The sequence below is a fragment of the Corvus brachyrhynchos genome, unplaced genomic scaffold (assembly GCF_000691975.1).
Source record: "Corvus brachyrhynchos isolate BGI_N302 unplaced genomic scaffold, ASM69197v1 scaffold62, whole genome shotgun sequence".
NCBI classification, from domain to species: domain Eukaryota; kingdom Metazoa; phylum Chordata; class Aves; order Passeriformes; family Corvidae; genus Corvus; species Corvus brachyrhynchos.
This window is the reverse complement of record NW_008236629.1, coordinates 4,419,391-4,433,941: the sequence shown is the minus strand read 5'-3', so window position 1 is coordinate 4,433,941 and position 14,551 is coordinate 4,419,391. Positions and strand designations below refer to the sequence as shown.

The following is a 14,551-nucleotide window of genomic DNA, read 5'->3' as shown; positions in this document are numbered from 1 at the left end:
CCCCCCTCTCTGCTGCACGTGGCCCCCGGCCCCCACAGCGCCTGCGGCGTCACTCCCTCACTCACAGTCGCGCAGCCAGGGACCCCGAGACAGGGATGGGGTCCGCGATAAGGTGCGCGCTCCCGAAGGGGCCGGGCACATCCAGTGCAGGCACCTCCACTGGCACGGGTAGAGGAGACCCTGTGGCTGCAGTCACGCACCCCTGGGATGGCCGCCGCGCAGTCTCAGCCGTGTGATGACGGTCATCTTCCACCACAGAGGTAATGGGACCATGCAAATGCTCCTGAAGAGCTTCACTGATTACAGGAGATGCACAGAGAAGTTCTATCACTAGTGCATGTTTTGATTGAGCTATTATCTCACCCAAGATCTCGGACCAAAAATTCAAGTTACCAATTCCAGGAGGATTAATATCAAAAAGTAAGTCTCAAGAAATATCAAAGAAATTTTTGAAAAGCCAGTCAAAAAGATGTTCTAGATCTCCCGGAGCAAGTTTCCTGTTTTGTTGTGCCAGGGTTCCTTTAACTTGTAGATACATTTCTTTCTGCAGCTTAGACAGCCACATTTCCCACGATTCCTCCATAGTCCAGAGAGAACAGCCAAGCCAAGGCGAGAAGAGAGATCTTGAGTGTTTTTTACTCACGAATTTTCGGGGATCTTCAGAAGTTTAGTTATTTCACAGGCACTGTCTCCAAGGGATTGTTATGCCCACATTCTCCACCATTGTTGCAGTGGGGATTTTTGTAACATGCGTAAGACAGCAAGGCCCATGAAAAAATACAAGGACCAATTCTTGATAGATGTTTTTCAGAGATGTCTCTTTTCCAGCTGCATGGCCGGGGACTGCCAAAGAACTGTGGCAATCACCAGACCAGCAGGGTCCTTCCTGGGCAGGGAAACACAAAACAACCAATGGGGAACGAGGCTGACCAGGGAGCCCCCGCCATGTAGCCCTGGGAGAGGGGCCCTGGGGCGGGAGAAATGGGGTTTCCCTGGCCCTGGTCAGCCTCGTTCCCCATTGGTTGTTTCGTGTTTCCCTGCGCGGGCAAGGACCCTCGGGTCCGGTGATTGAGAGAGTTCCTCGGCAGAGCCCCGGCCACGCGGCTGGAGAAATAAACATCTCTGAAACATCTACCAAGAATCTGTCCATATATATTTCTTTTCCACAGGACTCCTTGTTTGGTATGTGTGTTACAGTATCCCCACTGTAGCAGAACCCCAACAGGGTACCTTCCCTGTACCTCAGCCACTGGGGAAAGGAAGAGGGTGAGATGCGGCCGGGAGTTTGGGATAAAAAGGGCCTGCGCTCTCCAAGAGTGCAAGAGAGAAATCCTGCAGGCATGTGCCCCAGTGGACTCTCTCCCTTTATTCGAATAAAGCAGCAGGACTCCTCTGCCTCCTTTTTTGGACATGAATTTTCCTGAAAATTGGGAACTCGTCTGGGATCCTTGCACTGTCTGGATTCAGCACGCAGCAAGAGGAGCTGGAGGCATGCCTCACCCAGTTTCGGTAACCAGCTCCCTTTGGCCTCAAGTGAATGATTGGGTTCCTGAGGCTGTCCAGGAGATAGATGAGAGGTGGACCAGGGGGAGGGGGGGCAGGGCTCCGTGAGGACTCCTTTGTTGGAAGCCTGTGTTCTGAGAATTTCAGCCTTTCAGTGCTGACAAGCAGTGATCCTCAGAAGTACACTGTATTCGACCCAAAACCTTGGGAAAAGCTCCCTAAATTGTGTGATACCACTGAGGTTGTTGCTGTGTGATTAAAACTTATATCACTGGGTGGAATACGTAGAGATGTAGAAAATTAGGTTTAGGGGATATAGGTTACAATATGGAGGAATTTGGGTGTGGATCTCCTTCCTTTCCCCTTTCTCCTTCTTCTTCAAAAATCTAGGGTTTATGCTATTGGGTCAAAAGTCCCGCACTGCGAGACATGAAAAGTTAGTAATTGGATTATAAATAAAAACATATTACTTGGTATTTCATCACTGGTTGTTGGGGTTTTAGGAGCTCTCCTGGTTTGTTATCTTTTTTCTGTTAAAGGAATTTTCCCCATACGTGTTGCTAGGGGGACAAATGGCTGGGTATTTCAGAAGACAAAAGGGGTGGTTATAGTGGTGGGGTGTATCTGGCTACTCTTTTGTTTCACCTGGGTGTGTGGGCAGTCCGTCCCCAGCGCTTGGACAGAGAGAGAGGCTGTTTCGTCGGCTGCTTTTTCTTCTGCCGGAGAAAACCCCGGGATCCCAAGCCCACCTTCCCTACCCCGGTGGGAGCTGGGCCATGGCTGCCCTGCTCCCCCGTCGCGCCGCCCTGCCGTCCCAGCCTGCTGTTCCTGAGAGTCCGGGATCGGCTGCCCAGGGGTTTGTGAAGCTCCTTTGTTCCATCCCTTCCCGGGATCCCAGGGCACCGGTGCCGCGTGCTCCCCGAGCTCGCTCCGGAGCGCCCCCTGCAGCCGCGGGGGAACCATCGCACCTGCCCTGCTCACCGGGAGCCGCCAGCGCCCCTGCCGGCTGCGAGCGGAACTGCACCCGAGGGGAAAGGGCCTGACAGCCGAGAGGGCTGGCACTGGGTTTGTGATTGTTCGCTGTTACTGCCATAGTTATTGTTGCTTGTTTGACTGGTTATACACATATAGATATATAATAGTAAAGAACTGTTATTCCTATTTCCCACATCTTTGCCTAAAAGCCCCTTGATTTCAAAATTAACTTGGAGGGAAGGGGGGTCGCATCTGCCATTCCAAGGGAGGCTCCTGCCTTCCTTAGCAGACACCTGTCTTTCAAACCAAGACATTGGTTAATTTAGACTTTAAAAAGCCTTGGAAGTTAGAACTCACGGCCATTTTCCACCCTGTTACCTTGCCTGTAATTAATACAGCCTGTGCAGCTGTATTACTGATAAGATATAATAAATAACTGAGTCCAAACAAGAATTCTTGGTTTCCAATGCAGTTTTTGCTTCCTTGCACACAGGAGAAACAGCGAAACATGCACGTCAGCATTTCCTGCAAGCATTTGCATCATTAGATGTGCCTCAAGAAATGAAAACAGACAATGGTCCAGCTTACATACCAAAGGAGCTACATAAATTCCTAATGAATTGGGGTGTACGTCACTCCTTTGGTATTCCTCATTCTCCTACAGGGCAAGCAATCATTGAAAAAACACAGCAAACTTTAAAATCCCTTTTGGATAAACAAAAAAGGGGGGAGGCAGAGGTTACTCCTCAAACGCGCTTGAATAAAGCGCTCTACGTTTTAAATTTTTTAAACAGCTCTTTTGCAGAACCAAATCCGCCAATAATCAGACATTTTTCCAACACCACACAAGCAAAGTTAAAGGAAAACCCTTTAGTTTTGATCAGAAATCCAGAGACCGGGAAAATTGAAGGTGGATAAACAAAAAAGGGGGGAGGCAGAGGTTACTCCTCAAACGCGCTTGAATAAAGCGCTCTACGTTTTAAATTTTTTAAACAGCTCTTTTGCAGAACCAAATCCGCCAATAATCAGACATTTTTCCAACACCACACAAGCAAAGTTAAAGGAAAACCCTTTAGTTTTGATCAGAAATCCAGAGACCGGGAAAATTGAAGGCCCATTCTCACTAATAACCTGGGGCAAAGGGTATGCTTGTGTCTCTGCAGGTGCTGGTCCAAAGTGGATTCCTTCAAAAAACATGAAGCCCTACAAACTACAGGAATACCCAGACGCCCCTGGAAGCAGAGAAGCAAGCACATAGACGGGAACTGCAAAAAAGACCGCAGCTGATGATAAACATCTTTCGTCCCACATGCAGAAGCTGTGAACTTTGGGGTTTGTGCCAGTATAGTAGTGTGGGAATTGTTGGTATCGTAAAGCCTTGTTGACAAGTGCATGGTGTGGAACATGTTATGATTCAGAATTATATTAGGTCACAAAGGAGGAAATAGTCCTCGTCTCCACAGTAATTGGAGAGAACTTTAAAGAGAATCCAAAGAGGTCCAAATTTGCAGACTTGAATGCAAAAGAAATAATTTTTGTGCCTTATGATTGGCTTGTCTCAAAACGAGACTGAGAAAAGAAACCAAAGAAAAACATGGAACTACTTCAGGTATCCTACTTGTACCCTATTATTTCACTGTTTGCCTTAAGTAACGTGATCCTGCCCGGGAGTCAACCAAAAATGTTTGGGTAACCTTAGCCAATGCCTCAGGCTTGGATACCATTTGTTTGACTTACTCAAGTCCAGAAAAGCCATTTTCAACCTGCGTGGTTGGTTTATCAGTAGACAATTGGCCAATACCAAAAAATGTCTCTTCAGATCTTTCACGATTCGTCATGAATCCTGCAGTGGAATGGGGGGTGTGGACTAAATTTCTCCCTAAGACACCCTATGAACCTCAAGAATTGGAAATCCTTGGCTCAGTAAGAATGGATTTTTGCATAATATTTGATTCTCCAGTTCAAAACAGAATTAAAAACAAAATCAGACATGTCACTCCAAATCATGCATTATACAAAAATGTGACATCTTGGTGCAATTTCACCTCAGTCTTACAGACAGCACCCAACCATGTTCCTTTACAATTACCACAAGGAGACTTTTTCATTTGCGGAGATAGAGTTTGGCCTGCCATTCCATCAAACCCTAAATGTGGACCATGTAGCATTGGGAAACTTACTTTACTAACACCTAACGTAAAAATGATAAAAGAACATAAGCATACAGAAAAAAGATTTGTCAATCAATATACACCTGATTGTGATGATAAATTTAAAGCTTCAAGATCATTAGTTGTTTTTCCATACAAAGCCTGTATCTCAACATTCCAGAGGATATCCTCTTTCCTGCAGATCTCTCTGTGTAATAAGTCTGTACCATCAGCTACTTCATACAGGAAAGAGAAAAAACTAACACAATGAGGAAGAATAGAAGGGAAGATGTGGCACATGGGAAGACTGAGAGGTGATAATGGCATGATAATGGCAGGGACAGAAGAGTTTGATGGCATAAGAAGAAAAGAAAAATCAGAAATAGAAGCAAGGGAATTGACAGGCTTCAGTCCTGGCATGGGGAGACGGGAAGCAAGGGACACATAAGCCAAGGTAAATTGTGGAGGCACGCCAAACCTGTGGCTCAGGAAGTACTGCAGACCCTTGGAGAAGAAAGGATTTCTAGCACAGATGCAGTCCCAGTGCTAGGAAAGAGCAAATGGGAACCCTCAATTCAAAAGGAGGACAGAGGGACAACATGCTTTGGGCATTAAGGACAAAATGAAAGGTCTTGAAACAAGACATGGAGTAAATGAAAACCAGAGGACTGCAACGGATGTAGTTGAGCAGCCTTTCAGTCTTCCTAAATTTTCCTTTCACAGGACCTATCTTTGCTCTGAGTTGTTGCTGACACAGACTGGGTAACAGCACCAAAGTAAACCTCCCTAAAAATTAGGGTAGATGAAACCACTTACCCTTCTGAAAAATAACTAATCATTTTTTAAAACCATAGATAAATAATAGAGTCAATAAATGATTGGGTGGGAGAAAGTGATTGGCTTGGCAGGTCTTTCCTGACACAGGTCAGAACACCTGCAGGTCGCCCTGAACTGTGCTGGTGTAGATGGTTAATGTTTGTTACACCAACAGCAACACCAGAGGGCTCTGGGCTCACAGTTTACAGGCCTGGATGAACAGGTTTGCTGTCAAAAGGGTTTCTTTCCAGGCACTTCAAAGTGAGCCACACAACTATTCCTTACTTTCAGATCCTGATGATGAACTTTGCCCTTGACTTAACTGCTGAATCTACAAGCATCCATTCCACGTAGCATAACAAGACTGGTTCATATATTGCTTGATTATTTTTTCTTACCTGGTCATCTTTGGAACACAAATAAGTTGCAGCAGAGAAATCATTCACTTAGAAGTTATTCCAGCTGAAAAAACTCACCAGCATCCAAAGGTTTAGCATCTAATTTCAATATTGAATTAATGGGCATTCATGCCTTTGCTGTCCACTCAGGTCTCTTGTTAAGTAGCTCAATTATTTCATTACCAGCTTATTATTATTCCTTCTTCACACAACAATTAAAACTCTGCAGTGTAAATAACAAATGACTAATAATCACTTTTCAATTATGCTTTGTAATTATCAGCAACATATAAACTCTGACCTGAAATTATATGTCTATTCAGATTCCAGCTAGGAATCCACTTCAAGTAGTTCATTTGCCTCTTAAAGCAAGACAGTGTTTAAACGACATCATGTTCTGAAAACAGCTATCAAAGGACTTAGGGTTGTTTGTGGCACAATTCAGGAGCTGGGCTGATAATAGAGAACTCAAGAATGGAAGCCACACTTTATAATAGTAAAACCCAACTCTAAGAAGGAAGCTTTTTACTTCTTCAGTAGGTTTTGTTCTAATCATTGCAAAAAGCCACCCTCTTGCAACAAGGCAGATTAAGACAGAGTTTTACAACAGAAAAGGAGACTAATTCTATTCAAACATTATTAATGTAAGAATAAAACAATTATAAATGTACAGGAAATACATTTTTGCAGAGGATGCAGTGGTCATTATTGTCAAATTTTCCTTTTCTCCTTACTGTTTCAAAAATTATCTTCCTTCTTGAGTCTCAGATTTCTTTTGGCATTCATTATAACTCCTATTTATTGCAACAATTTGATAATAAGTAACCAGCAAATGTTTCCACTATTAAAATAACTGGGTTTGGGTTTTCTTAAATAGACAGAAACTTATTCTGCCTGCCTCTAACTACTCTCCTCCTGTTACAACCATACATACAAATGAAATCCCACTTTTGCCTCCTTCTGTTTTAAGAAAGCAAAAGACTGTCCAGGCAGTCAAAAATGGAGCTCTTAAATAGAGTAATTATGGATATCTCACACACTTAATCTCACAAAATGAAAATGCTTGAGTCTTAGTAGCCAGTTCTGAAACTAACCACTGCTTCTGCATTTGCACCAGTCTATCTACAAGGATATCTTCAAGATTGTTACTGGGATTCACTGAATAAAAAAAAAAAAAAAAAAAAAAAAAAAAAGTCCAAAATATTTGAGAGAAGCATGATTCCAAGGCAAATTTGAAACTGGCTTTTGTTTCAGAGAATATCAGATTCTCTGAACTCTGCAGCTGTTCCCTCACTCAGCAAGGAGTCAATGAAAAACTCTCACTCCAGTTTAACTGATCTCTAGAGAGCTGTAGGGCCAAACCAGAGCTTTCTGTCATTACTCAATGTCACAGCTACTGAAGCACACGGCTGCCAACTGCAACACAGCCATAACATGAAAATCTGCAGAAAAGGCATGATAAACACCTTCAGGGAATGATCTCCTGCCACAACAGAACTGAATTTCTTATTCACATTAATTGCTGTTTGCTCTGTATTCTGGAGAACGAGATTATTCTCCCTGATGTAGTTTTATCATTTGCTCTGCTATCAGTGTTTTGTGCTTTATGACCTCATTCTGATGGTAATTAAGGTCCATTATTCAGATATCTGCTATTTTACAGGAAGTGAGCATTGTAATTGCACTAAATTTGGTCAACTGAAGATAATGCAAAACATTACCTCACATACCTCATGGCAAGGAGTAGTTTTATAGCATTCATAATAAAGTTGTCACAGTACACTTGATCTAACCATTACATTTAGCAAGGAAGCTATGGGAACAATGTTATCCATCCCTCAGTAATACTATACAGGATTTTACTGAACAGTATTTCAATAAACAGTATTTCAATCCCAGCTGAGATTCCATCATAAGTAAATTTTCAACCTAAACAACATTTGGATTTCCAATATTATCTGGGCTTTTATAAAATAAAATATTGTAAAGTTTGTTAGTCACTGTGTGCTGGTTTTGGCTGGGATAGAGTTGATGTTTTTTGTAGTAAGCAGTATGGGCTATATTCTCCTGTGACACAACTGCACTATAAAAGAGCTTTAAATCATCAGTCACTTATTTGGCACAAGGAAGACTTCAGCTGATTAAAAGATTATGTGATCTACTCTCCTCTGCCACTTCTTAGCTCTCCAGGCTCGGAGTACACTGCAGAGAAAGGGCAAAGAACAGTTTGAGTCCACTCAGCTCCTGCAAACTTCACAAAGCTCATGAGCTCTTCTTCCTCAGTACCAAAGAAGCACTTTGCAGAACCAAAGGAGTGCTCCTGAAGCAGAATTTCACACAAAACAGTGATCCTAAGCCACAAGGCCATCAAGGCCATCAAGGCCAGCCTGCACTGCAAGACACATGATAAAACTTGTCAGCATTACACTGATGTAACTACAGTGGACATGATGCTAGCAGGATCTCGATTTACCTGACAGAAAAATACAAATATGCACTGTGACTAATCTCTGAGACTTCCAGGAAACTACAAAAATGGCTTAGAGACTCTTTTTTACAGTTCATCCACCCAACTGAAAAAGTCACTGAGCATCCCAGATGCCTCAGTAAGGACACCTCACCCCACTGAGGAAGCACATCTGAGGAACATACAAGGGTTAAAAACTACCAGAGATGTAGAGAATTTACCCTTGGTTCATTCATTCTGGTATGGTCATGCTGGTGTTATTACATGATTTTTCCAGCACATGTGACAAGATCACCAGGCCTTCGTATGCTGGAAGTTACACACAAAGCACAGCATGAGAATCACAGTCTTTCTTGCATTTATGATAGAGAAGATAAAGAGAGAGCCATTTTTCTAAAGTCAGGTTTATTTCTTTCAGTTGCCAATTCACTTTAGGCTAATTGAGATTCATCTGATCTGTTGATGTGGCCAAGCTAAGGATTCAGAAATAATATGCCCATGAGAAAGTCACCCAGTAGCAAATTACTTCAATCCTGGAAACTATGGTTTTTAAAAGCTTGTATCAAAGATATAATTAATGTAATACATTACAAATAATTTCTCATACACAATTCAGTCACAAATACCATTAAGTAATAAAGAATCTAGCCACATTGTGCCCCACACTTCTCTTCGAAAGCTCCTTTTACAAGGACTCAGAGTAATCAGTATGGGATGAAACAAATTTATCTGAATGTGCCACAACCAGTTCATCCATGCTGAAAGAGCTTTTTGGGAGGGAAGAAAGAGAACAACCACTCTTCTGAGAGCTTTTCCCACTCAAAACACCCCCATGGCTATCACAAACTGTTGAAGATGCTGCAAAAAATTTGGTAGTACAGGAGCTGTGAGAGGCCAGGAAGAAGGAGGTTGTGTCCTTCCCAGGGCCTAACCCAAAACTAACTGAGCTCCAGGAGTGTCCTCCCAAGAAATATTGAGAAATACATAAGGAGGAGGACCCCCTTCACCAGGGCATTTTCAGGTACAGCCGATTAACCCCACAGGACCCTGCTGGATGTGGGCACCAGTAGCAGGAAAAACCTTGCTCCTGGTAGAGCCCCTAAGGATAATGTCCACCCCAATGCGAGGTGTTGCCTGACTCCCAGAGAAAGGGGCTGCCAAGTGTGATTTCTGTCAGTACACCCCCGTGCAGAGGGGGGCTGTCAGCACCTGTGCCACACACACAGGGCACGTACTGCTCCAAGGACAGCAATTCACCAGCATCCCTTCTTCTCCAGGGAAAAGGCAGCAAGGTATCTACCTGCAGCATGGGAAACCCTTTTCTTTGGGAAACCCCTTCTGAGAGGACTTGGCAACTCTGCTGCAATTCTGCTACTGGGACAACAACCAAGATTGTGCCTGAAAGGGCTGGGACTTTGCTTTTGCCTTTCTTTTAATAGTTCCTTCCTTTTTTTTTTCCAGACAGGAATTTGGATCAGAACGAGCCCATCCCCTACTGCAAACAGGCACTGCAAATGAAATCACAAGTTTTCCACCTCAAAATAACTTAGTAGAGCACAGGTTAATCCACCTCAGTGAGGTAACCTGCTGACTCCTGCCCAAGATTACATGTAAAGGGTTGAAAAGTGCTGCTGGCAAACAGATCCCGAACACCGCTGAGGCCCCAAGAGGGGTGTGCTGGCCCTGCTGCAGCCCTGGGGTCAGCCCCTGCAGACGGGGCATGGAAATGCCCTTTTTCCATCCTATATCCCCTGTGGCAAAGCACACACCATGCAGTATTTATACAGGTGGTATACACATGGTATTTATACACAGGTGAACAAAGCAAACTACTCCACCATTCTCCATAAAGTCAAGTTTCTAACGTCACTAGGATTTGGTATGGGTTTATCTTCTTAAAAGGTTAAAAGAGAAGAAAAAGAAAAATGTATCCAGCTGGTTTTTGAAAGTATGTAGTTTTTCCAACCCCTTTGTTTTCATCAGCAAGTTTTGCTGGTGGACCCTGGTTGCCTGGTTGCATTGGTGCTGCTTTTTACAGCCACTTGTGTCTTAGCAGATGCTCTCCTGGTCTCTTCTGCGAGCACATCCCTGCTCTGTTCACAGGATCTTCAGGCAAACCTGAGGATTCTGTTAGTTTATATGGTGGGCTGAGTCAGGACAATACAGGAAAGACTCAAAGCTGCACGTATTCCTCTCCACAGAGTGTGCCAAACTGTATTCTGGCAGTGCTGAGAATCTGATGTGTCATACCAATGAACTCAGGTATCCTGACTGGAAAAGTAATGACTGTCAGGATCAAACATGTCGCTTGTAAGGAAACAACAGAACATACACAAGGACAGCCTGTTTTCCACCCTACTGAAAGAACAATTCTATCCCTGCTTGTATTCCTTGAGGCTATGTCTGTCTTGTTATTTATTCTTTGTTTCATTCTTAATATCCATTGTATCATGTATCTTAATGCATATTTGTACTTATGATTATATTGCCTTTCTTCTGTTACATCATGTAGGCTACTGACTTTAATTCTGATTATTGACATACAACTTTTTAAAGTTTTGAAATACCTATTTTAAACTTTTTTTTTTTTTAATCAGAGTGTGTGTTTATATTTTAAATTAAATTAATAAGCTTTCACTTTTCTGAAGGAATTTCATTATTAGTCTCCAGGAAATACAAAGAGCTGCTTTCAGAATCACATAGGAATTTTCACAGCTGTGCATTTGATTTATTCCCCGATCAGCAGTTGCATAGAAGATCATTGGTCTATCTTGTCAACCTTAAGCTTCTATACAATGCAATAGCAAACAGAGAGTTTTGCTTGAGGCAAGAGGTTATTTTGTTCCTTTCTCCCAAAAGGTTGTGTGTCATCTAGGATGTGACTCAGATTCTTCAGCTGTGTTAAGCAATCTGCATTTATATATATATAATCTGTCATACTGAGAATACTTTCTGCAGTTAGTGCCCAAGGGTCCCAAAAGGGAAAAGATCTACAGGGAAAATGCAGATTTGTTGTCTATTGTTGGTTTTATTTCAAACAGGTTTCCTTCTCTTGCTATCAGTGGAGCTAATTGTACCCCTACTGCTCTGAAATCTATCTAGCCCTACCCCTTAAAATCAAAGTCAGACGTAATATAAGGTTTATAGGAAGAAGCAATGTTTTATTGGCTCAGCTGGCATAATTAGAAAAATTATGCGAGCTTTTTGGCACAGGATACCTCCAGTCAGTTTAGAGAGAGTTATTTCTTAGGTATATCTACCTCAGGAAATGGTATAATCCAACCAAATCCTGCTCTCCTAGCCTGTTCACCTGAAGCCAGAAGACTTGATTTGCACAGACAGGGCAAAATCTGGCCCACAGTCAGCTCCAGGAAAACATTAGCATCATTGACACTTGAAGAAAAATCCTGCATTATTTTAGAAATATGTTTGAAGTCTGGCTTTCTCCCTGGGCTTCTGTTCCACTATAAACAGCCTAAACAATCAATATTACTACTGTGACATACATATATGTTGCTAAATGTACAAGGGACATGTAGGACTCACTTCCACTCACTGTCCAGGTACAACAGCTGTTTTTTAATTCCTGTAGTGTTACATGTACATTTCACTGCACTGCATATAAGGCACATATGCCAACAATCAAGTAAAGCTCTAAACAAGCAGTCAGCATTTCACCTGTAAACCGCAAGGGGCCTGGGTCTCAAGAGCTTGTTCCCAGCAGAAAAGATTGGTCCCTCTGCTACTAACATTAGTGTGTTTGGGGCTGTGATGGTTGCTTGTTTTACTGAATCAGGTTTCATGGCAGGAGTTTTCAGGGTCCTCCACTTTTATCCAAGCATGTAATGTCATTAGCTGCTGGTAGTGGACAAAGTCCTTCTAACTGGAAAACCTGCTTTGCCCTTGAGTTCTGCAGAGGTTGAGAGTAGTTGTCATTTTATCTCTGGTAATAAATCTCCTATTCATTTTGACAAAGGCTTGGATATTTAACAGCGTCACACAAACTGAATCTATACAGAGCAAACAGTCAGACAGAGACTGCCATTGTGGGTGAGTTGTATTACCTTCGTTTGGTGCCTAAAAACATCCTTGAAGCATGGTCTTGACTCTACCCCAACACAATGCACATGCTGACAGATCAGAGCCCTGTAAAATAATTGTTAGTAGATAAAGTAAATCCTCATCAAAAATGTACTCTTTGATGAAAAGATCAATAAAAGTAATCAAGACTGTCTGTCTGGAAGCCATGTGAAGGCTATAGAAACTGAACAAGGATTGGGAGTTTTAGTTGAAGTATTTCTGCGAAAATCATGCAGCAGCATGAAAAACGTTTCTTTAGAGGAAGGAATGAGCAACAAGGAAATGGCAGTCCTAGTCTGTCTACTCTCTCTCCCTCTTTGTTTTTCTTTTTTTCTCCCTCCCTTGTCTGTTGTATTTTTTTATAGTTTTCTGATTGTATTTCATTAAGAACATTACCATTTCGTGGCTGTGGGGTACTGGTTCTTAGGTATCAACACAGCAACATTCTTGAGAATTTATGAAACTCTAAGTTCACGAATTGCTGTGTTGGAACAACTGGGATTACTGATGTCTGTAAAGTCAGATTCTATTTAAAACTCAATTCCATTCCACATATTGTTCAAAAAGGTAATTTAAGAACACAGGCTTTTCAGAATAAACTAACTGCATGCTTGGCATTAGCTTTACCGTAAGAACTCCGTTCACATGGACCAGGATTTTCCTATGCTAGGCAGCATAATATCCTATGCTCTGATTCAATTCTTTGAAATATGCACATGCATGCTTTGCCAAACTAGATTAGAGTTTAATTTTGTTTACATCTCTCTGCATTGTCCTATTTTTATTTATTCAGATATTTATTAAGCCATGGTGGTGCCTGTAGAAGAAGAGCATAGAATTACTCTCTGCTGTACTGTACAAACAAGAAACGTGAGAATTCTTAGAGATAAAAGGTAACATAAAGACACGGAAGAGAGGAGAGAGGGAACAGTAATAAGCATCTAGTGTTACCTGTGCTGTTTATGAAGCTTAAAGGAAACAGACAACTGCTTAAAACCAGGATTTTGCTAATTATTTCTGTAATGTTCTCCCTGCTCTGCTAGTTTTCAGACAGTAGTCACAGTTTTCATGGAGGGAACAGTAGTCATCAAAGAGAGGGAGGGATCAAAGCTGACTGGTGACAGAAACTTTTCTTACACTCCAGCAAGCAATGTCACCTAAAGGAGATTCTGAGATACAAGGATGTCCGTGCACCACCTCCAAGACAAATAAAATTCAGAAGCATGACGTCCTTTTCATGGCTTGCCCAGAACAGCACAGAAAGGAATTCTTTATACCAAGTTGTTTTAGTCACAAAGGCCAGCCAGTATCTTTAATTGTGTTTCATTTAGTTTGTCTCCAGGATCTGGAGGTCCAAATAGTGATAAATCTCATTCATTTTTTCATTTCCTACCTCACACATAATCTCAGCTTTCTCACTCATCCACATGTATCCACTTCCCTCTGACACCTTTCTGCATTCTGCCTCCTCACTCATTCATTCCAGCTATTCTCCCTGTATGATCCCCAAGGCCCACTTTCTTCTTTTCCCCTCTCTCCCAGGCAGTGCTGCACTTCCCACCTCTCCTTTGCTTGTCTAAGAGGAAGCTGGCACACAGCAACAGCAAAGACAAAGAAAAAAGGGCAGTGAGAACTCGTGTGCTGGCAACAGCTGAGCTGTGACAGAAAGTAATGAAGAGCACGAAATTGGTCAGTCCAAAGAACTTTTATGGGAAGTTAAAGGTCTTCTAAGTTCCATTTTGTTTGCTTCTTCTCTACTGACTGCAACCATGATCCATATGTCCTTTATAACAACAAACAAAACAATAACAACAACAAAACCAACAACAAGAAATCCATAGAGATAGTGGTCTCAAAGGATCAAGCTCCCCTGAGCCACATGTGTGTGGAGCATTCAAGGGTATTCATCAGAATTATCATTTTGTGCCTGCTTAGCTCTTTCCTTGGCATTCTATGTTGGAATGGCCACAGATGGGGTATTGGTTTGGATGGACGTTTTCTCTCACGTACCCATGGTCATGCTTATACTAAATGATCAGGGTGGAAGAAGTTCTCATCTGGTTAAAACCAACATCAACTTACTTACTGTTCTTGTCTTACATTAGTGTTGGGGCAAAAAAACCCCTTCAAACTTATTAGCAAAGCAAACATGTTTATCAGAA

General features: G+C 42.3%; 1 protein-coding gene across 1 annotated transcript in view; it reads left to right on the top strand.

Annotated features, from left to right (window-relative positions):
• Nucleotides 1–235: 235 nt before the first annotated feature.
• The window catches only part of LOC103624961 (mucin-5AC), a 50,204-nt gene continuing 35,888 nt past the window's right edge, over nucleotides 236–14,551 (top strand). The window contains exon 1 of the mRNA XM_017726574.1: nucleotides 236–260. Within this exon, the coding sequence (XP_017582063.1) occupies nucleotides 236–260 (25 nt within the window). The remainder of the gene's footprint in view (nucleotides 261–14,551) is intronic.